General features: G+C 42.8%; 4 protein-coding genes across 4 annotated transcripts; 3 read left to right on the top strand and 1 right to left on the bottom strand.

Moving 5' to 3' along the window:
• Positions 1 to 4,106: 4,106 nt before the first annotated feature.
• On the top strand, positions 4,107 to 7,934 carry LOC9662297 (rab3 GTPase-activating protein catalytic subunit). The gene is made up of 19 exons (XM_024662756.1): positions 4,107 to 4,167; positions 4,217 to 4,260; positions 4,314 to 4,377; positions 4,436 to 4,621; positions 4,678 to 4,775; positions 4,833 to 5,004; positions 5,077 to 5,269; positions 5,322 to 5,442; positions 5,492 to 5,598; positions 5,657 to 5,749; positions 5,806 to 6,059; positions 6,113 to 6,178; positions 6,236 to 6,418; positions 6,472 to 6,546; positions 6,600 to 6,645; positions 6,702 to 6,943; positions 7,002 to 7,194; positions 7,257 to 7,420; positions 7,495 to 7,934. Exons 1-19 carry the CDS (start codon positions 4,150 to 4,152, stop codon positions 7,840 to 7,842), a joined length of 2,667 nt encoding a protein of 888 aa, XP_024518524.1. The 5' UTR covers positions 4,107 to 4,149; the 3' UTR covers positions 7,843 to 7,934.
• Positions 7,935 to 11,198: 3,264 nt separating this feature from the next.
• LOC9661880 (protein FLUORESCENT IN BLUE LIGHT, chloroplastic) lies at positions 11,199 to 12,367 on the top strand. Its single transcript, XM_002988944.2, has 3 exons — positions 11,199 to 11,578; positions 11,657 to 11,986; positions 12,075 to 12,367. The coding sequence occupies exons 1-3, from the start codon at positions 11,257 to 11,259 to the stop codon at positions 12,281 to 12,283; spliced, it is 861 nt and encodes a 286-aa protein (XP_002988990.2). The 5' UTR covers positions 11,199 to 11,256; the 3' UTR covers positions 12,284 to 12,367.
• LOC9662296 (CTL-like protein DDB_G0288717) lies at positions 12,334 to 14,332 on the bottom strand. The gene is made up of 3 exons (XM_002988881.2): positions 13,152 to 14,332; positions 12,733 to 13,081; positions 12,334 to 12,677 (listed from the first exon to the last, which is right to left on the bottom strand). The coding sequence occupies exons 1-3, from the start codon at positions 14,270 to 14,272 to the stop codon at positions 12,405 to 12,407; spliced, it is 1,743 nt and encodes a 580-aa protein (XP_002988927.2). The 5' UTR covers positions 14,273 to 14,332; the 3' UTR covers positions 12,334 to 12,404.
• Positions 14,333 to 14,484: 152 nt separating this feature from the next.
• LOC9662295 (15-cis-phytoene desaturase, chloroplastic/chromoplastic) lies at positions 14,485 to 17,111 on the top strand. Its single transcript, XM_002988943.2, has 14 exons — positions 14,485 to 14,767; positions 14,823 to 14,955; positions 15,049 to 15,137; positions 15,200 to 15,257; positions 15,312 to 15,464; positions 15,526 to 15,674; positions 15,731 to 15,850; positions 15,900 to 16,113; positions 16,165 to 16,267; positions 16,320 to 16,367; positions 16,420 to 16,465; positions 16,523 to 16,710; positions 16,758 to 16,920; positions 16,974 to 17,111. Exons 1-14 carry the CDS (start codon positions 14,612 to 14,614, stop codon positions 17,034 to 17,036), a joined length of 1,683 nt encoding a protein of 560 aa, XP_002988989.1. The 5' UTR covers positions 14,485 to 14,611; the 3' UTR covers positions 17,037 to 17,111.
• Positions 17,112 to 19,047: the final 1,936 nt, after the last annotated feature.

Here is a 19,047-nt window from a genome sequence, read left to right as displayed (position 1 = left end):
AGCACGAAGACTATTTAATATTTTGACAACCTGTTTCCTGGTTGCATATGTGACAACAACAGCAGCACCAGCGAAATGTAGAGCGCTCTTTAATATGTACAAAATCCGGGAAAGTTTTTTCATGGCACAGTATGTAGATTCAACATGATTGAAATTTTCCATGTATCAATGCACAAATTATTAGTGTAAATAACAGACTTATTACACATTCATCAATGAATCTACTCATATTAAGTTGTCTATTAGCTCAGATATAGTCTCATATTTGTGCAATATCATAAAGTTAAAAATCATAAGATTATGATAAAAGTATAACTTATTTACAAGATATAATAGCTGGAGCTATTCAACTCTTCTATTTTAAGTTATAAAATATATCATTTCTATAGTCACTACTTTATTTACTTTTAACTTTATATTATATCTTTTATTGTGTGTACTATATACCATCTTTGTAAAAGAAATTATGTTTAATTTTAATAATGTAGCATTGAATTAATCAGATACTCTTTGTTCTATAAAGTTTTTATTCTATAGAAGAAAGAGTATATGATTGATTTTGATAATACATGTTTAAACATATTGAACATATTTTTTGTTTTAAATATATTGTACATAGTAGACATAATAAAGAAATTCATCAATGAATACCATCTTTGTACAACTAAATGTTTAAAATCATTTGAACCTAGTGCATTATATTATCTTGGATCAGTTGTCTAATTGCCTTTTATATGTATTACAATATCACTTATGCCTCCTTGAAAATTTGTTAATTTTAACACTTCATTCTCTATTTCTTACAATATTGTGAATGCATTAGCATAGGGATTTATCTCTTTTAATAATTTATCAAGACCACCCATTAGTTGCTCATTACATTTAGAATTGTGTTTGTTTTTTGATTTTTATCTCCGTTGCTTGAGCAGTATCTAAAATATTTCATTGTGAATAAGCTGCATATTTTTCATTATTTGGTTTGAAACTTCCAATATTATATTAAATTTATATATATAGATTAAAATAATTAGGGCCACCTACTGCAATGATCAATGAGGCTCTTTCGTTTAAATATATTGGATGATTGGCAAAAGATCTCGATTCAACTTTGATCTTTATTTATATATCAATAAACGTTTTACAATTCTTTCTTTACATTTCAACTCCCTCGTTTTCCTTTTCGTTCCAACTTGTTTTCATTCTGCAGTTGTTCTCGGCAGCCACTGAAAATGTTTTCCAGCCATAGACATAAGAGATGTTGATGTCCGGAGAATACAAAAAAGAAAAACGCAAGCAAATGAAGTTAGTAATGGTGAAAAGGAAATAGGAACTTACTGCTGGCATTTTCTTTTAAGCCACTCGAACTTTCTTCATGCCCAAGTTGTTCTCAAGGCTGGGAGCACTCCTTTTCACACCACTCCTTCACAGCTTGTCGGTCTTAATGCTGCAATTTTTGACAAATCCATGGGTGTTGCAGAACCTGATCGAACCTGAACCTGATTGGTCCTTGCTTGTTTGCAGCGGAGGATCTCCTTTCTAAGATGTTGGCCGTGGATCCGAAACAGAGGTCGCCCCCTGTCACACGAGATCAAATGCTTCCATTGGCTGGTATCTTCCCTTTCCCAGCGTCTTGTATAAAATTGCTCCTAGCCCCCACATTTCGATGGCTGCCATGTAGAGCTCCAATCCTTGTTCTCCACCACCTCAGCTGCCATGTACTTTGCTGTTGTGATATCTCCTAAAGGTGCTGATCACCACTTGTCATGCATGTTTAGCTTGGAAAGAATGTTGTCGAGCTTGAGATTCTGGTGAACCACGCCCTTTGAAGGTCTTTACCAGCTGCTTGATGATTCTGGCTGCTTTCTCCTCACCAATCTTCTCGCAAATATGCTATATTTAAAAGACCAAATAATTATGGAATAACGCCTTAAGAAGGGAAGGCAAAACTTCCACCAACGAACACAACCACTGGAGGAAAAATGCCCGTGCCCTGTCCAAAAGGAGACTCGGACAACACCACAAAGTCAGCAAAATTTCCTGGCGTCAGCGACCCAACCAAATCCTCCAATGCAGCTGCATACACAGCCGAGGATGTGTACCTGTGAATCCAAAAACAAAAACTGCATTTCAGTTTCTCATCTGTTATCTCTTACCCTGCCACTACGTCCCATGCAGAAATCCTTTCCTCGGGATGACTCCAGCCTGAAGTGTTCTCTCCACGGCTGTGCGGATTCCTCCAAGTGGATTCACTGCTACCACCTTGAGACAAACCATTCATGTAACGCCGAAGAAAAAGTATTTGACAGGCTTACAGACCAGTCAGATCCTAGAGCAACCACACTACCGTTTCCGAGGAGGGAAATCATTGCACTTCACCAGTTTATACCCCTCTTTGAGCCTGTAGCTTTTGCGTTATAGGAGTGTAAAGTAGGGACCATGTATTAGCACCCACTCTGCAAAAGAGGGACTTGAGAGTCTCTGAGCTTTTCAATCGGTAGCAGCTTCAGATCTTCACGTACAGCTGACTGTAGCTCTGAGGTGCTCTGCAATGAAGACCGCATCAAACACACACACACAGAGGCAGACCTGGAACAAACAGGCACTTTAAGCCTCGAAAGAGAATAGCAAAAAGCAAGAGAGTGAAAAACCTTGATTCTAGTCGTGGTTCCAGCCTCGAGAACCTGGAACAAACAGGGACTTGAGAGACTCGAAAAAAATAGAGCTTAGACCCGACGGCCGTGGAGCTGTGGCTGTCCCGAGGAGAAGTACAGGGACGAAAATTTCTTTTTTTTCTCTTGGTTCCAGCCTCGAGCACCTGGAACAAACAGGCACTTTAAGCCTCGAAAGAGATTAGCAAAAAGCAAGAGAGTGAAAAACCTTGATTCTAGTCGTGGTTCCAGCCTCGAGAACCTGGAACAAACAGGGACTTGAGAGACTCGAAAAAAATAGAGCTTAGACCCGACGGCCGTGGAGCTGTGGCTGTCCCGAGGAGAAGTACAGGGGCGAAAATTTCTTTTTTTTCTCTTGGTTCCAGCCTCGAGCACCTGGAACAAACAGGCACTTTAAGCCTCGAAAGAGATTAGCAAAAAGCAAGAGAGTGAAAAACCTTGATTCTAGTCGTGGTTCCAGCCTCGAGAACGTGGAACAAATAGGGGCTTGAGAGACTCGAAAAAAATAGAGCTTAGACCCGACGGCCGTGGAGCTGTGGCTGTCCCGAGGAGAAGTACAGGGACGAAAATTTCTTTTTTTTCTCTTGGTTCCAGCCTCGAGCACCTGGAACAAACAGGCACTTTAAACCTCGAAAGAGATTAGCAAAAAGCAAGAGAGTGAAAAACCTTGATTCTAGGCGTGGTTCCAGCCTCGAGAACCTGGAACAAATAGGGGCTTGAGAGTCTCGAAAAAAGACTGTCATTTTTTCCGGCGCGTGGCCATTGACAACGGTTTCCTGAGCTTTTCAAGCGGTAGCAGCTTCAGATCTTCACGTACAGCTGACTGTAGCTCTGAGGTGCTCTGCAATGAAGACCGCATCAAACACACACACACACAGAGGCAGACCTGGAACAAACAGGAACTTTAAGCCTCGAAAGAGATTAGCAAAAAGCAAGAGAGTGAAAAACCTTGATGCTAGGCGTGGTTCCAGCCTCGAGAACCTGGAACAAATAGGGGCTTGAGAGTCTCGAAAAAAGACTGTCATTTTTTCCGGCGCGTGGCCATTGACAACGGTTTCCTGAGCTTTTCAATCGGTAGCAGCTTCAGATCTTCACGTACAGCTGACTGTAGCTCTGAGGTGCTCTGCAATGAAGACCGCATCAAACACACACACACACACAGAGGCAGAGAGAGAGAGAGAGAGAGAGAGAGAGAGAGTAGCTTCCCACAAGCGATGATCGACGCTCTCTCCTCGTGGTCACGCGCCCTAAAAGACAATTGAAAGTTTTTATGATACCAAAAGTCACAGCTCTCCATTGTTTAATCTCAGCCGTTAGATTTTGGCATATGCCCAGAATAAGTGACGCCAGTATATGCCATTATTATACGGGCTCTTTCGTTTAAATATATAGGGGAATGTATGCCACGTGGCAGGCGATTTAGGGTTCTAGCGAAATTCCTTAAACTATTTTACTTTTAGGGCAGCTAGGGCGCACAGAAATGGAGGACGCGGAGGAGGTATGCGTGTGCTTGATCGTACCGAAGTGCTCACATTATTTGCGATTAGCTCGACGGATTCAAGGACTTCACTGTGTCGTCGTCGTGGGAGAGGTTTGGTCGAGGATTCTTGTAGGGCTGTTGATGATTGCGCTGTGTGCGTGTAGATTCATCGCAGCTGTGGAGTCGGCGTGCCTGGAGTGGCAGAACGCTGGAAAGAATGCATTGCTGGTAGGAATTTCGTCGCTGAAACTGGAATTTTTTCCCTTTTACTTCGTATGAAAACCAGGATGCTGGAGCTAAACGTGTGGAGGATCTTCTGGATTTATACTCTGTGCACACGGAAGTTTCACAGGGACAGAAAAACTATCGCCTCGAGTTCTTCTTCGGTGAAAGAAGTAGTAGACATGGAGCGGAAGACTGGCAAGAGGGCTTACATCATTTGCAGCTCTGGTTTGGAGTGCACGATTTTGTGGTGAGTTTGTGTTTTCACGCATTGAAACTTCATTCCTTGGTTGCTTTTTTTTCCAGCTGATCGCGCCGGTCAGTTTGAGTGGCGTTCTTCTTGATGCTCCGGAGGCAACCATGCTGCTGAGCACAGTCTCGATTGCATTATCAAACTGTGGAAGGTCTGTCGCTCTTTACTTTTTGTTGTTCGTTCGGTTGATTATGCTCTGTGTTTTCAGCTCGTGGCCTGTTTTTGTACCTGTGCACGATCCAACCCGGAAAGCGTACATGGGAATCGAAAGCTTGGAAGGCCTCTCGTCGATAAAATTTGAAGCTGACAGGATTGGGAGACAGGTACCAATAAAGCTAATGCACCTGGAGGGACTGTACGACTTGTTCATGTCCAAACTGGTATGCTTGCTTTTGCGCATGTTTAGTGTTTCAATTCAAGTTTTTCATCTTCTGTAGCGTTGATTATTGAAGGGTGCTGCAGAAGACGTACCGAGGCTGGGATTCACCATGAGACTAACATATGCAACTTCGCATTATTTATTCGAACACGGGCTACTCGCAGGAGAACAAGGAGACGGCCAAGACAGTGAAATGGTCGACACATCCCTGTGGGATGATAACTTTCAGTGGGCCGAGTGGCACTCCGTGGAAGATCCTATAAAAGGCATGTAACTTTTGGTCATCGCTGTCGCTCTGATTTGGTGTCTTCTATGCAGGTTTCGAGCTGATTGCTGTTTGGAGAAGCAGGTATGTGTCGAACTCTTTCGAGATGGCGGAGTTTGAGAATGCTTCTACATTCGATGCAGACCGCTGGATGCTAAGACCGCTTCTTACTCGGTACGTGAGACTTACAAACGAGTTGACTTCTCTGAAATCCACGTTACAGACACGAGAATGGAGATGAAGCATCTGGTTTCACTGGGAGATTGAGACGACTAGTTCAGGCATTTGTTTTCTCGAAAGAAACGGAATTTATGGAAGATTTTGTAAATGGTAAGCTCGTTTTTTTCTACCAGCTGTATGGAGAAAAAGCTAATTACCCTCTATCCAGTGACTAAGCCTGAGCTAGAAAAGAATATACAGTCTTGCAAGGTACCTCCGACTACTGTTCTAGATCGAATTTTGAAAGACATATTTTTCCAAGGTAGATCTTACAGTTTGAAAGCGACTTTCTGAAAACCTTTTTTGGTCTTATACCAGCGCCTAAGGCTTTTGGATACGCCAATGAAAGTGCTCGTATGATCAAAGCAGCACCACCGGATTCGCTGTTTGGTCGTTTTTGTCTACATGTGTTATGGTTTGGCGATTGCAACATCCGAGCTATTGCTCAACTCTGGATTGAGTTTTTACGAGAAGTGAATTGGTGTTGGGAGGAGCGGCAACTGTTGCCAAGAACTTTAGCTGACGAAACTCCGGATTTCTCGACGTGCTTAAGCCAACAGAAGCTGCAGATGGTAAGCTCATGAATTTTTTTCTTCCAAGTGTTAATGTTGTCCTTAACATTTAGCTCGCAACGTGTATCAAACTAAGAAAAGCTTCTGATGGCGCTAAGGGAGAAACATCAGCTAGAAAGGTGAGGCTGTGTCAGCACATCCTTGAACAATGTCTCTCTAACGCAATTGCATTGTAGGAGACGGGAAGTAATGATGCAGAGCTATCCTCGAGCTCAAAAAAGACCAAGTTATCCAGCGTAGATGACAACCTGAATATAGACTTGTTCTTTAATAACGAACACAGGAAAGGCTCAGCGGGACCGTTTGGCAATTTAGTTTTGTCAAGCTCGAATAAGCCTCTCCATGTGCCTATGACACAGGTAAGTGCCACACACGTTGTTTTCCAGAAACTTATGTTATTTTCTGCTGCCAGACTCCGCCAATTATGACTGAGGACATGTTAGAGGAACGGGAACACGCACTGGTAGCTCTAGAGAACTCTCCTAGTGTAAGTATAATGAAGTTTTAGTGTTTCAAGTGCTCAGGTTGGAACTCACACAGGGTAAAGCTGCCCGAATTCGCTTACAAAGTGATATTCTAGCTTCAGGTGTGTTTGCTCTTTTTTGTTGCAGACTGCATTCTCATTGTATTGTGAATGATCAGATATGGCTGCTTTTAAGGCGGCAAATCCAGGTGCTGTGCTAGAAGACTTTGTAAGGTGGCACTCTCCTCGAGATTGGATTGACGACGACGGCTCGGATTCAAAGACTAAGAAAGCTAAAGGAAAGCTTTCGAGACGAATGGGAGAACCGGGTAATGTATGGGCGCAAATATGGGAGACTGCAGAGCCAACTCCTGCGTCGGAGCAAAGGCCAATTTTTGACTTCACAAGGGAGGGAGAGAAGGTAACTATCTTACCGTTCGCTTTTGAGCTTTTTACCCACAGTTTTTCTGTTTCTTCAGGTTCTTCATTACCTTGAAACGCTGAAGCCTCATCAGCTTTTAGCACATATTGTATCCACTGCTTTCGTCGCTGCCACGGACGTGCTGTGGAGAACTCCCGGATGCAAACTCCAGCCTGTGGTTGAACGTTTTGACGAGTTCTACGCGATAATGGCAGCGGCCTTAGCACCTCTCGGAAGCCTTTCCATCCCAGGTAGAGTCTTCTTATGAATGTTTCCACTAGACCAGCTCAGTGTTCTCTGTTTTGTTTTCTAGACAAGGACGCGCAGCACCACATTAGCGAATGGGAGCGAGACTTAAAGCAACTGTGTGCTGCGTTCGAGAAACTCGAGGATGCGGTTGCGGAAGCTGCGTCGTTGCGTCAAAAGCTACCAGAGGCGTCGGAGTCGCTGCTGAGTTCGATCTTTCGCTGCACAGAGGTAGACAAACAAACGCAAATCCGAAGCTATGTTCTTGTAAAAGTTCTCAGCTGACCATTGTTTTCCTTTGCCAGGGAGTAGCATCATCATCGGCGCCCTTGCTCTCATACAGGGACCGAGAGATGGTAGCGGAGAAGCTGTTTAGCTCGCAGAGCGTGAGCGAGACGTGGGAGGAGAGCTTGCGAATGGGCAACTTCTTAAACGGGCACGAGCCCCTCTACAGGGACGTGCTCCTGACTTGCTACGAGAAGGAAGCTGTCTATGGCGGCGGCGGTGGCGGTGGCGGTGGCAGCAAGAACAAGACCAAGAGGAGCTCCAGCTCCAGCTCCTCGGCCCCAAAACGAGGCTGCTCTCATCGAATGTTTGCGTGTGGAACGGCGGACGATTTGCAAATCGCCCTGTCCTCCACTTCCCACGACTAAAACATTACGAAGCTTGTGAATACTGTCGTACTAAGATGAAAACGAAAAAGTAAAGAAATACCCACCTGCTTTTAACAGTTGTGGTCACAGTTTATGTGAGTCAATGCTCGTGGTCAATTATATCAACGTCTTGGTCAATGGTCAGTGAATTAAAGGATGGTAAAGTTTTACGCGGCACATTTACGTCAACAAAGAACCATGGCAGATTTCTCTATAGTTTGTTCGAGGGCCTTGAAGCTGGCCATTGCTATTTGCATAAAAAGAGACTGCTTTTGGCAATTGTACAGTAGCTAGTGTTAGATTTAAAATTATGGTTTAGCATGGCCTTTGAGATGCATTTAGTTGTTATATGCTGGTTTTCTTTCCTTTGTTGCTGGTGGTGTTCTTCCTGCTTTTCCATTACTATTGATAATTCCTGGTGATCCTGATGAAATGGCTGGAGATTTTTTTGCTCTGCTTGGCAACAAGGCTGGTTTTGAATCCACTGTGTTGATGGTGCTCACAGACTGGAAGGGCCTGGCAGCAGCAGTGCCATGAAGAAACAGGAGGAGCACGGCCAAGATCACAGCCACATAAACCATCCTTGATATCGCCATTTCAGAGCAGGAGAAGCCTAGCAGAAAACTTTCAAGTGACTGCAGAAAACTAGGAGTGGAGCTTGCTACAAATTCCCTTGAGTTTATTGTTCATATCAAAGCATGAGGTTTTTATAGTGTTTCGAACCTGACCTGAGACAAGAAGAGGGAAGTTTCGGTTCACTTTCAAAGCTTGAATCTTCGCGGCACCGTTAGAGCTACAGTCAATACTTCAATAGGGGTCAATAATTCAAAAGTGGTCAATGTTTTTAAAATTTAACTAACGAATTTTAATGAAATTAATAATTTACTGCATGTAATAACACTTTGTTTGCTTAATTAGTATTTAATTGACCAAATAGAATTTAATAATTAAAACATATTTATAATTTATAAACATAAGATTAATCTAGAATAAAATAGAATATGCTAAGAAGTGTTTAGAAATTTTTTTAAATTATAAACATATTTATAAATAATAACTTTTAGATTGTAGAATATCCTAGAATATTTAAGCATATTCTAGATATATACACTATCATCTCAAATAAATTATTAAGGAAGATTCTAGAATGTATTTAAAAAACTAGACTTACTTTAGTATGAATTTCCTTCTTACTCAAAGCATTCTTGATTTTGTTCATAAACCAAATTCTTGATTTGTGATTTTGTCACCAGCAGGAATGGCACACTGGCCGCAAGCAATCTATGCAGAACAAGTTGTATCAACACTACCACCCTTGGAACCATCGCCCAGCGCAAACTTTCCCACTTCCTGGCAATTCCTATATGAGCTCCGCTGGGCTCGCTCCAAGAGGTTGGCTGGGCATTACGATACTTAGGCAGTAACGGCCAATGGATCTTTCTCAACCCACGGCTGCGGCTGATCCTCTCCAGTCCTTCGCGCGAGCGAAACGAAAGTGTGCCCTCATTGCAAATCATAATATTTGAAATTAGCTGAGAGTGGCAGAATGCTTTGCTGGTATGTCTGTTCGTCAACTAGAAATTCTTTTTTCTTTGTCTTCGTTTGAAAACCAGGATACTGGAGCTAAGCTCATTTCTTTGGAGAAAAACTAATTACCTCTTCTATCCAGCCAGAGCTAGAAAAAAAGAACCAAATGTTGCAATATATCTCCGACAAGTTTTCGGGATCTAATCTTGAAAGACATTTGAAATTCCAAGGTATATTAACACTCGTTTATAAAGTAATATTCTCTTTTACTTTAAGATTGTATTCTGTGCTAGAAGACTTTGTAAGGTGGCATTCGCTTCGAGATTGAAACTTACTAAGAAAGTGAACATAAAGCTTTCAAGAACCAGGCAATGTATGGAGAAACTGCAGAGCGAACTCCTGCCTTGGAGCAAAGGCAGTTTTGACTTCACAAGGGAGGAGAGAATACTACCCTACTGTTCATTTTTGAATTTTTTACCCAGCTCCTCAACACATCAATAACCTTATTAATCCAAAAGATAATTTTTGTCAACATGAAGAGAATGAAAGTATACCTAGCAAATAGCTCTTGCCACAAACCATGAAGACAATTGGACAGCCTTATATCATATATATCCATGGCAGTCCACTCTTTTCTAGAACTAGGTAATAACTAAAGCCCATTTCTGTAACCTAAACCAGAAAATTTAACTTTGTTACTTGTGCGTCAAAAGCTCAAAAACAAACATATTACTCGGTTCTGCCATAAGCTTTCCTTATATGACTCTTTGAATTTGGGCTGCTTGCATTGGGCTCTTTTTTCTAGCTCTGGCTGGATAGAATTTAAAGCATTTTACATTCTTTCAAGCGTTTTGCCACTGGAGGCAACACAATAAATCTAAAAATCGCTGCCCTAAAAAAAAGGCTTGAAGAGTAGTATCACTTGCTCTATGTTTCCTATTTCTTTTCTTTCATTGGGTGATCTTTCTTCAGAGTTCTTTAGTTCACTTCAGATTTTAACTTACAACAATGATCAATTGGGTGATTTCAGCAGCAGGAATGACACACTGGAGACATTGCCACCATGCCTCAATGCAAGCTTTTGTTTCCCCACTTTTCTATAGAAGCTCTGCTCACTCTCGCTGACATGAAGAGGTGAACGGGCTTGGCTGGGCGTTACATACGTTAGTTAGGCAGTAACACAGCTCACCCTGATCTTTCTCTTTCCTCATCTCGTGTGAGTACAATTCCTGTGATGGGAAGTAGATTCTGCTCCATCCTTTGCAATGTAGCTTTCTTTGCCTTTGTTATATCTGTGCTTGTCTTTGATGATTGAGGCTTGTATGTATGCCTAGATCCCTGTGGTGTTGAGGTATAATTCTTGAGGTGGATATATATGAATCACAAAAAAAGACTAGTGCTTGGTGAGCAGAGAGAAAATTCTTTGATTTTTACCTGATGATCAACTAGGGGTTGATGGATTATATATATGATTCAAGTCTGGGGATTTGGAAGGGAATAGCACTGCCTGTAGGTTGGATACTTGATGATAAATGGTACAGAAGGATGGTGTGCCTCGACTTGGAGAGCTTGATTTGGCATACTGAATGGATAGACAGTGCTCCAGGTTGGGATTTCTCTAAAGAAGACCCCACAAATGTCTTCGATCAGTTTGGGGAAGATTTATTCAAGAAATATACTTTAAAAGCTCACATTTATCAAACTGTACCATTTCTTATGTGAGATATTTGAAGAATCATTGTTTGATCCCTGATAAAGGTTCTTCAAGATTTATCTTACTAAATAAAATATCTTCAAGTTTTAGTTTTTGGTCTTACTAAAAGTTAAAAAAAAAAGAAAAACTTTACCCCTTTTTAACATTCTTCAGAGATTTAGGGTTTATCCGTCATGAGTGTGGCTTCTTCCCTGGCACTGTGTCCAATCTCTCCAATCCCTCGCTGGGACAAAGGAGCCAAAGAGGGGATTGCCACCACAAAATGCAAGGTAACGAAAGAAAAGAAGCAATCTCTCTCCAAGCAGGAGCTGCGAATTGGAATTCCACTCACATTCGCGGCATTCGCCCTCGCGAATTTAAACCCCGGCCTCGCGCTGGCTGCTGCCGATGATCCCTCTTCCCTGTGCTTGAGCTTTGGTGATAACAACGCCTACACTGTCATCGCCATAGCCTGCGTGCTTCAGGCAGTGGCTCTCGTTGGTGCCGCAGTGGGAGGTATCCAAAGAGAAAGAAAAAAAAAAAACTCTTTAGCTCTCGAGAAGAAAACCAGCTTGATTTCCACTTTCCTTGCAGGGACTCTGGCCAGGCAGCGCAAGCTCGAAGTGGAGAAGATCAATGGCCAGCTGCGGCAAATCTTTGCAAAGATGAGGAGACAGTACCAGGTGGAGACGTATGCGCCGAGTCTCACGTACGCCCCCGCTACTCTGGGCCGCTCGCAAGATCTTCCACAGGCCACCGCGCTCGATCCCGCCAAGCAGGAGCTCACGAATCGCTTGAGAGGCGGCAAGAGGTTCCTCCGCGAGAAGAATCCACAGGCCGCCTTTGACGAGTTCCAAAAGGCGATGGCTCTCGCCAAGGAACTCAACGATCGCGTCGAGCAGAAGAAAGCTGCTCGAGGCCTCGGTAAACTTCCCTTCCGCCACCTCTTTTGATTTTTCTTCCTGCGGCCTTGCAGCAAATCACTGAGAGAAACTTCGTGTGTACCTTGCAGGAGCTTCTTGCCAGAGACAAGGGAAGTTTCGAGAGGCCATAAAGCACCATAGCATGGTGCTCACCATCGCCCATCTCTCCGGCGAGCACAGTGGATACACTGAGGCTCTGGGAGCGATTGCGGACTGCTACACGGAGCTGGGAGACCTGGAAAACGCAGCAAAGTTTTATGATCAGTACATAGCACGACTAGACAACGAGGAGGACTAGTTACCGACACTTACCTTTTTTTTTTCTTTTTGTTCGTTCCTCCAAAGCAATAGCGAAATCCTGAAAACCTTTAGCGAGAACAAACCAAGATAGTACACAATACGTACATGTCCAATTTAGCTCAGACGGGGGAGTCGTCTTTGCCCTGTTGAACAGCCAAGGAGGCTCTCTCGTCTTGCGATACCGGAAGAAGAACGTAGACGTCATGAGCTTCTGGCTTGGAGACCACGCCTCGGTCTTTGTCCATTGCATAGCAGATGTAAACAGTGTCGACGATGATGTTCATGATCGCGATATAAATGGAGAGTATCAGCAGTAGCAAAGCGCCGGATAGCACAGTGACAATGTAGATACCGCTGTCGAGACTGGTAGTACCAAGTAGAATACCCCAAACCTGTGGATAAAACACTCAGACAATTACGAACAGAGGAAAACGTCGATAGACTTACTGCAACCGCGTAGATGATCGAGACTACAACCATCACGCCACCGAGGAGCCTGGTGGAAATCACCTCCACAAACACCGTCGACAGAAGATTGCGTTTCAAAAGCTCGTACGTTCTCGCAGCGGACGAACAAAAGCCTTCTCCAGTGATCGCAGCGAAGTCGACCGTGAACTTGGTGACAAATTCAATGGCTTGGAGTAGCCACTCGTAGCAACAGCGCAGGAAAGACATAGCCAGACCCTCACCTTCCTGGCTGTCCTTGGCAGTGTCCACCGCATTGCGAATGAGACGCACAAACGCGAAGAGCAAGCCCGAGAAGCATATAGTCCCAAACGAGGAACTAAATGCTTGCCTGAAAGCACAAAGAAAGAAGTTCCATCAACTTTTCCTTCCAACAAAAAAGAAAAGAGAGCGTAGCTTACCCAAGCGATCTTCTCATAGCTCCAATCGTGTGCGTATCAACCTCCGCAAAGTACCACTGACTAATGGTACCACTAATGGTGTAAACTTTAACTTGTGCAACTACACAAGTCGCCCAGACAACGAACAAAGCAGCCAAAGTCATGTAAGCGGGAACCCAACTCTCGACATTCCACTCGCAGCACTCTCGACTCGTCCCTCTACCGCAGGGAAGCTCAGGTCGATCTCTCAAATCAGCATTGGGGACATACTTCCCATTCATGTAAGAGAAAACCAGGAAGAACGCGGCGGGGACGTAGAAGACGAGCAGTACCAGCGACAAACTGGGAACCACTAGCAACAGCGAGAGATTCCTGTAAAGAGCCTCGGACGCCGTGGTGATGACCCTCACGGTGAGCTCAACGCGAGCAAAGTTGGCGAAGATGATCCAGACTATGATCGCACAGAAGGCGAAGATGAAGACGAAGAACAAGATGCGAACGGGGAGACTGACGCTGTCTTGGCACTCGCTGTCTTTGGCGCAAGCCACGAACCAAAGGATGTTGAGAGCCACGGGGAAGAGGATGAAGAGAGGGAGGCTCACGTAAACAATCTCTTTGGTGTAGTGGCGGAGCAGCCAGACGAGAGCTAGAACGATTGGAACGCTCAGCACGAGAGTGACGGCGAGGGAGGAGATGAGTGCCACCGCAAAGCCGTGGCTGCTGGACACTCTCTCCGGAAGAACAACGCTAGCAAGCGTTCTCCACGACGAGATCCTGCCCGGGTGACTTAGAAGGAAATCCAGCTTCGCGGAGGGATTGGAATGGGCGACCGTGCATCGGCTCTGGTTGCGAAGATAGTGAGCCGGCTCCGACCACTGGAAATCGGAATTGTGGTGGACGATTGCGAAAATGCCGAATCCAAGCGTAGCTAGAGCCGCGAGGATGAACACGATCGCGAATGCGATGTCCCTGTATGGCCTGGCGCCATAGTTGTAGCCCCTGAAACCCTGCTCTTCGATCGGCGCCTTACCCGTCTCATCCTCGTGATCCTCGTGAGTTCCTTTCGCCTCACTGTCCTTGAGCAGCGGCTCCTCAATCCCGCCATCGCTGCCGCTGCCGCTGCCGGACGGCTTCTCTTCCATCGGATCGCCTGGATCGATTAGAATCCCAGCAGCATTGCCAGCGAGCAGAGAAACCCTCAAAATAAGAACCCTAATTTTTGTGACGACTATCTTTGATCATAACCGTCATTTTTATTTAAAACTGACCGTTCGATTGGCTCTATCATGATCGTTCGTTTGACTAAAAAGGGTTTAAATCTCACTGTTTGGCTATGACGTTTAGTGGAGGGAATCGCGCGCTGAGTGGATCCTCGCTGGACGGCTGCGATGCTCCAGGATTTTCCGGCACAAGTTTGCTCCCCGCCATAGCCGAGCCGCGAGCTCGCGGGAATTCTAGGGTTTATAGTCCAGGGGGCGAGAATGCAGTGCCTCCCTTGCGCGATGAGCTCGCCTGGAGCGCTGCTGCAGCCTCAATCGGCTGTGGGATGGAGAGGAGGCGATCATTGGGAGAATTTGGTCGCGATTCCGTGCGCTCGGCTACACAGAGGCAATCGCAAGCAATTTTCTCCACTCAGGGTACGTGGAGAAAAATTTCCACAGTTTGGCAATTTTGATGTTTCTTCGGTTCTAGGTGGTGTGTAAAGATTATCCTAGACCCGAAATTGATTCTACTGTGAATTTTCTCGAGGCTGCTGCTCTCTCGGCATCGCTCAGAAATGCTCCTCGACCGAGCGAGCCTCTTAAGATTGTGATCGCCGGCGCAGGTAAATATTACTTTCGTGGTTCTGTAGAAGGATCTTCCATTTTGTTTCTTTGTTCTTGTGTAATTTTTTTAATTTTTTTTGTTTGCTTCGCAGGTTTAGCTGGTTTGTCTACCGCCAAGTATGTGGCTGATGCCGGGCACATTCCTATTGTTTTAGAAGCCAGAGACGTCTTGGGTGGAAAGGTCGGGTGTAGTTTTGAAACTCTTTTTTGGCTGTAACTTAACGACTGAAGCTAGCGATATAGGTGGCAGCTTGGAAGGACAAAGATGGCGATTGGTATGAGACCGGCCTTCATATTTTCTGTGAGTTTCTGATACTTCCGATTTTAAGTTTCTAATCCCTGCTTACGTTTCCAGTCGGAGCATATCCCAACGTGCAAAACTTGTTTGGAGAACTTGGCATCAATGATAGGCTGCAGTGGAAGGAGCACAGCATGATCTTTGCAAGGCCCGATAAGCCCGGGGAATTTAGTCGATTCGATTTTCCTGAGTTGCCTGCTCCATTTAATGGTAAGGCTAAAGATTTTTTCATTTACCTTGGACTTTTTGTTTCTAAAGCTTAGTTATGCAGGAGTGCTGGCTATTCTGAAAAACAATGAGATGCTAACCTGGCCAGAGAAGATCCGCTTTGCAATTGGATTGCTTCCTGCCATTGTCGGAGGGCAGAAGTATGTTGAGGCTCAAGACAACCTGACGGTAAAAGAGTGGATGATAAAGCAGGTATGTTTCTATCTTACTTAATCTTTCCTCTCATCTTTTTCGATTTCTTATTACAGGGTGTTCCGGAGAGAGTTAACGACGAAGTTTTCATTGCAATGTCTAAGGCCTTGAACTTCATCAACCCGGACGAATTGTCCATGCAATGTGTTTTGATTGCTCTCAATCGCTTTCTTCAAGTAAGTGTCACTTGTTTGTCTTGCTCATTTCTCTGCGCTCCTTGTGTAGGAATCACATGGCTCGAAAATGGCCTTCCTGGATGGAAATCCACCCGAAAGGTTGTGCACGCCAATAGTCGACCATTTTAGTAAGCTAGGAGGCGAAGTACGTTTAAACTCCCGACTCCAAAATATAGTCGTGAACGACGATGGGAGAGTCAAGCATTTTGCGCTCACAGATGGTAGTATAGTAGAGGGTGATGTTTATGTTTCAGCCATGCCTGGTACGTTTCCAATTACACTCTGAATCTGTCCTAATGTTTTTCTTGGTGCAGTTGATATTTTGAAGTTGCTATTGCCAGAAAGCTGGAAAGAAATGCCGTATTTTAAAAAACTTTCCAAGCTTGTAGGCGTGCCGGTTATAAACGTTCACATCTGGTAATGCGTTTGATATCGGTCTGATACGTGCAGTAACTATTGGTATTTGCAGGTTTGACAGGAAGCTAAAAAACACTTACGACCATCTTTTATTCAGCAGGTATAATTTTCTTCTAAATCATAGTTCCGAACTTGTGCTTACCTTCTTTCAGGAGCCCTTTATTGAGCGTCTACGCCGACATGTCGACGACATGCAAGGTTTAACGAATGAGTTAGGACAGACTTCCCAAAGTATAAATGCTGATGTTTTTTCAGGAGTATGCGGACCCAAACAAGTCGATGCTGGAACTCGTTTTTGCTCCAGCGGACAAATGGATAGCTCGAAGTGAGGAAGATATCCTTGATGCGACCATGCTAGAACTGGCAAAGCTCTTTCCCGACGAGATCGCCGCGGATGGAAGCAAGGCTAAAGTTCTGAAGTACCACATTGTGAAAACTCCCAGGCAAGCGTTTCTCTCTTAAAATTTCTCTTGTCTGATTCCACTTCCAGGTCCGTGTATAAGACTGTCCCCGATTGTGAGCCCTGCCGGCCACTCCAGAGATCTCCCCTAAGAGGATTTTACCTCGCGGGCGATTTCACGAAGCAAAAATACCTGGCGTCGATGGAAGGCGCCGTGCTATCGGGAAAACTCTGTGCCATGTCTATTGTACAGGCAAGTGGTGTTTGTTAATAGATCTATGTGTGACGTGATTTGATCTATGGCAGGATTCAAACAGCGGTGCTTTACTTCCAGTTCTTCCCAGAAAGACAATGAGCGTCACAAGGTAACAAGTAAAAGAATCTTACCATTTTGTTTAAAGCGCTCAAAGCAGAAATGCAAATGGTCTGTGAGTGTTTATGTTTGTTGCGTGTCTCTATTAACCAAGATCTCCTTGTGTATCCAAGCTCTTTTGGATCCATTTCTTCCATTCGCCTTCATCCATTCTCTTAGATATCAGGGACGTTCGGGTTAAAGATACTCTAGTTACTAGTGACGGGTTTTCTTACCTTGGATCACTTTGCTCTTTGCTGGGATGAAGATCCACATTGGCTGTGTGGGAAGGGATCCACCGCAAGGAAACAACCGCATGGGAAGGCTCTCATAAAGGTAGTTCTTTGTAAAGTTCAGGAGAAGACTAGGAAAGAAATGGACCAAGTTGGATATTATCTCTCAACTCAGTTGGTGAGGGTTTAGGTTTCACAGAAACCTGATGTATCTCCCAGAATTTAAAACACCATGAGATGCATAGAGTATTTTCACTGTTTTTTATTTACAACAAGCCAACATTTAGAATTTCAGTCATTGAAACCATGTAAAAATCTCAATTTAGGCATAATTTTTTCATACAACTATTTAGTTAAATTTATTAAGAGAAAATAAATTTAATAACTATGATGTGGTTCATCAATTTATAAGTAATAGCATTTATTTATATATATTTATTGAATATATATCAAATGTATTTATTGAATTAAGGAACTTACAAAAGAGTAAAAGACTGAAGGTCTTTCAGGAATAATATATTCCTATCTTCAAGAAGTCAGTCAAAAATATCACGATAGAATATATTATGTTATTTTTTATTTAAAATGCAAACATTCATCCATAATTAAATGAATTGTTAATTTTAAAAATGTCTTAAATTTCTTAAATTTCTTCCACTCTTCAAGTTCTAAAATATAAATATTATAAAAGTAATAAAATTTATTTTTTAAGGGTGATTATATTATTTGCATCAAATTAATAAATTCATAAGAAGATATATAACAATATAATGGTATATTTCCACTTATGAGTGCTCGGGATATAGGAAAAGATATATCAATTGGGGTTTAGACCCTTGCTTATATATAAGAATGGATGAACTAGATTTAATCCAAAATAGACTATAATTAATGTATTATCTAACCAAAGTAATATATATATATATTTACAAATTTTACACTATCCTCCTCTTCGAAAGATAAAAAGATAATGATAATAAATCAAGTGCTTTTACTAGGTGATTATAGATTATCACAAGAATTTAAAACTCTCATAAAATCACCAAGAAAACTGTTGACAATCTTGACTAAAATAAAATCCAAAGTTATAATATAAATATCAATTAATTACAAAATCTTGATGAATTAGTATATGCAACTGCTAAATGCTTAAATTAACTTTAAAATCATAACTTTGAACTAAAGTAAAATTCTTTGATAACCACTATAGTCTATTAAATGCCCTTGTAACAAGTGATATATCCCGTGTTTTAAGTTTGCCTGCCGATAATTCTCCAAAATCACTATTAACTCAAACTCACAACTATAAATAAAACTTGCTTCTTCATCTTTATCTAGCATTGCATATAGAAAATTAGACTTACTCTATTTATCATTCATATCCTTTTTATCCCTTTCTCAAAAGAATTTTTTTTTTGAAGCACTAGCTCTATTCAAACTTGTTATGCTCGTCCTCATTCCACTATCACATCCATTTAACTTCACTATATTGAGGTTAAATGTTCCATTCAAACTTGTTATGCTCATCCTCACTCCATAAACTATGTCATTCATCTTCGCTCCATTATCATATTTACTCGTATCGCAAATGACTGTAGGTATCAAAAATTATCTATTGGTTAGTCCTTTCAAATATTTTTTCTTTACTGCCACGACAACAAGAGGTTGGTATTGCTAAACTCTTTACCAATCTCTGTCTAAATTAATTGAGAAACTGGTTATCACATGTGCACTTAGACAAGAAAGGCACTAAGGAAGGAAATCCTAAATTGTCATTTAGTTAGACATACTTATC

The sequence above is a fragment of the Selaginella moellendorffii genome, unplaced genomic scaffold (genome assembly GCF_000143415.4).
Source record: "Selaginella moellendorffii unplaced genomic scaffold, v1.0 SELMOscaffold_92, whole genome shotgun sequence".
In the NCBI taxonomy this organism is placed as follows: domain Eukaryota; kingdom Viridiplantae; phylum Streptophyta; class Lycopodiopsida; order Selaginellales; family Selaginellaceae; genus Selaginella; species Selaginella moellendorffii.
Note: the sequence above shows the minus strand (reverse complement) of the source record. Positions and strands in the feature narration are given on the sequence as shown.

Bases quoted from the DNA above. Each gene is read 5' to 3' on its own strand.
- LOC9662297 (XM_024662756.1), top strand. The intron at 4,776-4,832 runs GTCTGTCGCTCT...CTGTGTTTTCAG, and splicing joins GCATTATCAAACTGTGGAAG to CTCGTGGCCTGTTTTTGTAC. The intron at 5,443-5,491 runs GTACGTGAGACT...TCCACGTTACAG, and splicing joins CTAAGACCGCTTCTTACTCG to ACACGAGAATGGAGATGAAG.
- LOC9661880 (XM_002988944.2), top strand. From the start codon at position 11,257: ATGAGTGTGGCTTCTTCCCTGGCACTGTGTCCAATCTCTCCAATCCCT. The intron at 11,579-11,656 runs GTATCCAAAGAG...CTTTCCTTGCAG, and splicing joins CGTTGGTGCCGCAGTGGGAG to GGACTCTGGCCAGGCAGCGC. The intron at 11,987-12,074 runs GTAAACTTCCCT...TGTACCTTGCAG, and splicing joins GAAAGCTGCTCGAGGCCTCG to GAGCTTCTTGCCAGAGACAA.
- LOC9662296 (XM_002988881.2), bottom strand. From the start codon at position 14,272: ATGGAAGAGAAGCCGTCCGGCAGCGGCAGCGGCAGCGATGGCGGGATT. The intron at 13,082-13,151 runs GTAAGCTACGCT...TTGTGCTTTCAG, and splicing joins GCTATGAGAAGATCGCTTGG to GCAAGCATTTAGTTCCTCGT. The intron at 12,678-12,732 runs GTAAGTCTATCG...TTTTATCCACAG, and splicing joins CGATCATCTACGCGGTTGCA to GTTTGGGGTATTCTACTTGG.
- LOC9662295 (XM_002988943.2), top strand. From the start codon at position 14,612: ATGCAGTGCCTCCCTTGCGCGATGAGCTCGCCTGGAGCGCTGCTGCAG. The intron at 14,956-15,048 runs GTAAATATTACT...TTTGCTTCGCAG, and splicing joins GATTGTGATCGCCGGCGCAG to GTTTAGCTGGTTTGTCTACC. The intron at 16,114-16,164 runs GTACGTTTCCAA...TTCTTGGTGCAG, and splicing joins TTATGTTTCAGCCATGCCTG to TTGATATTTTGAAGTTGCTA.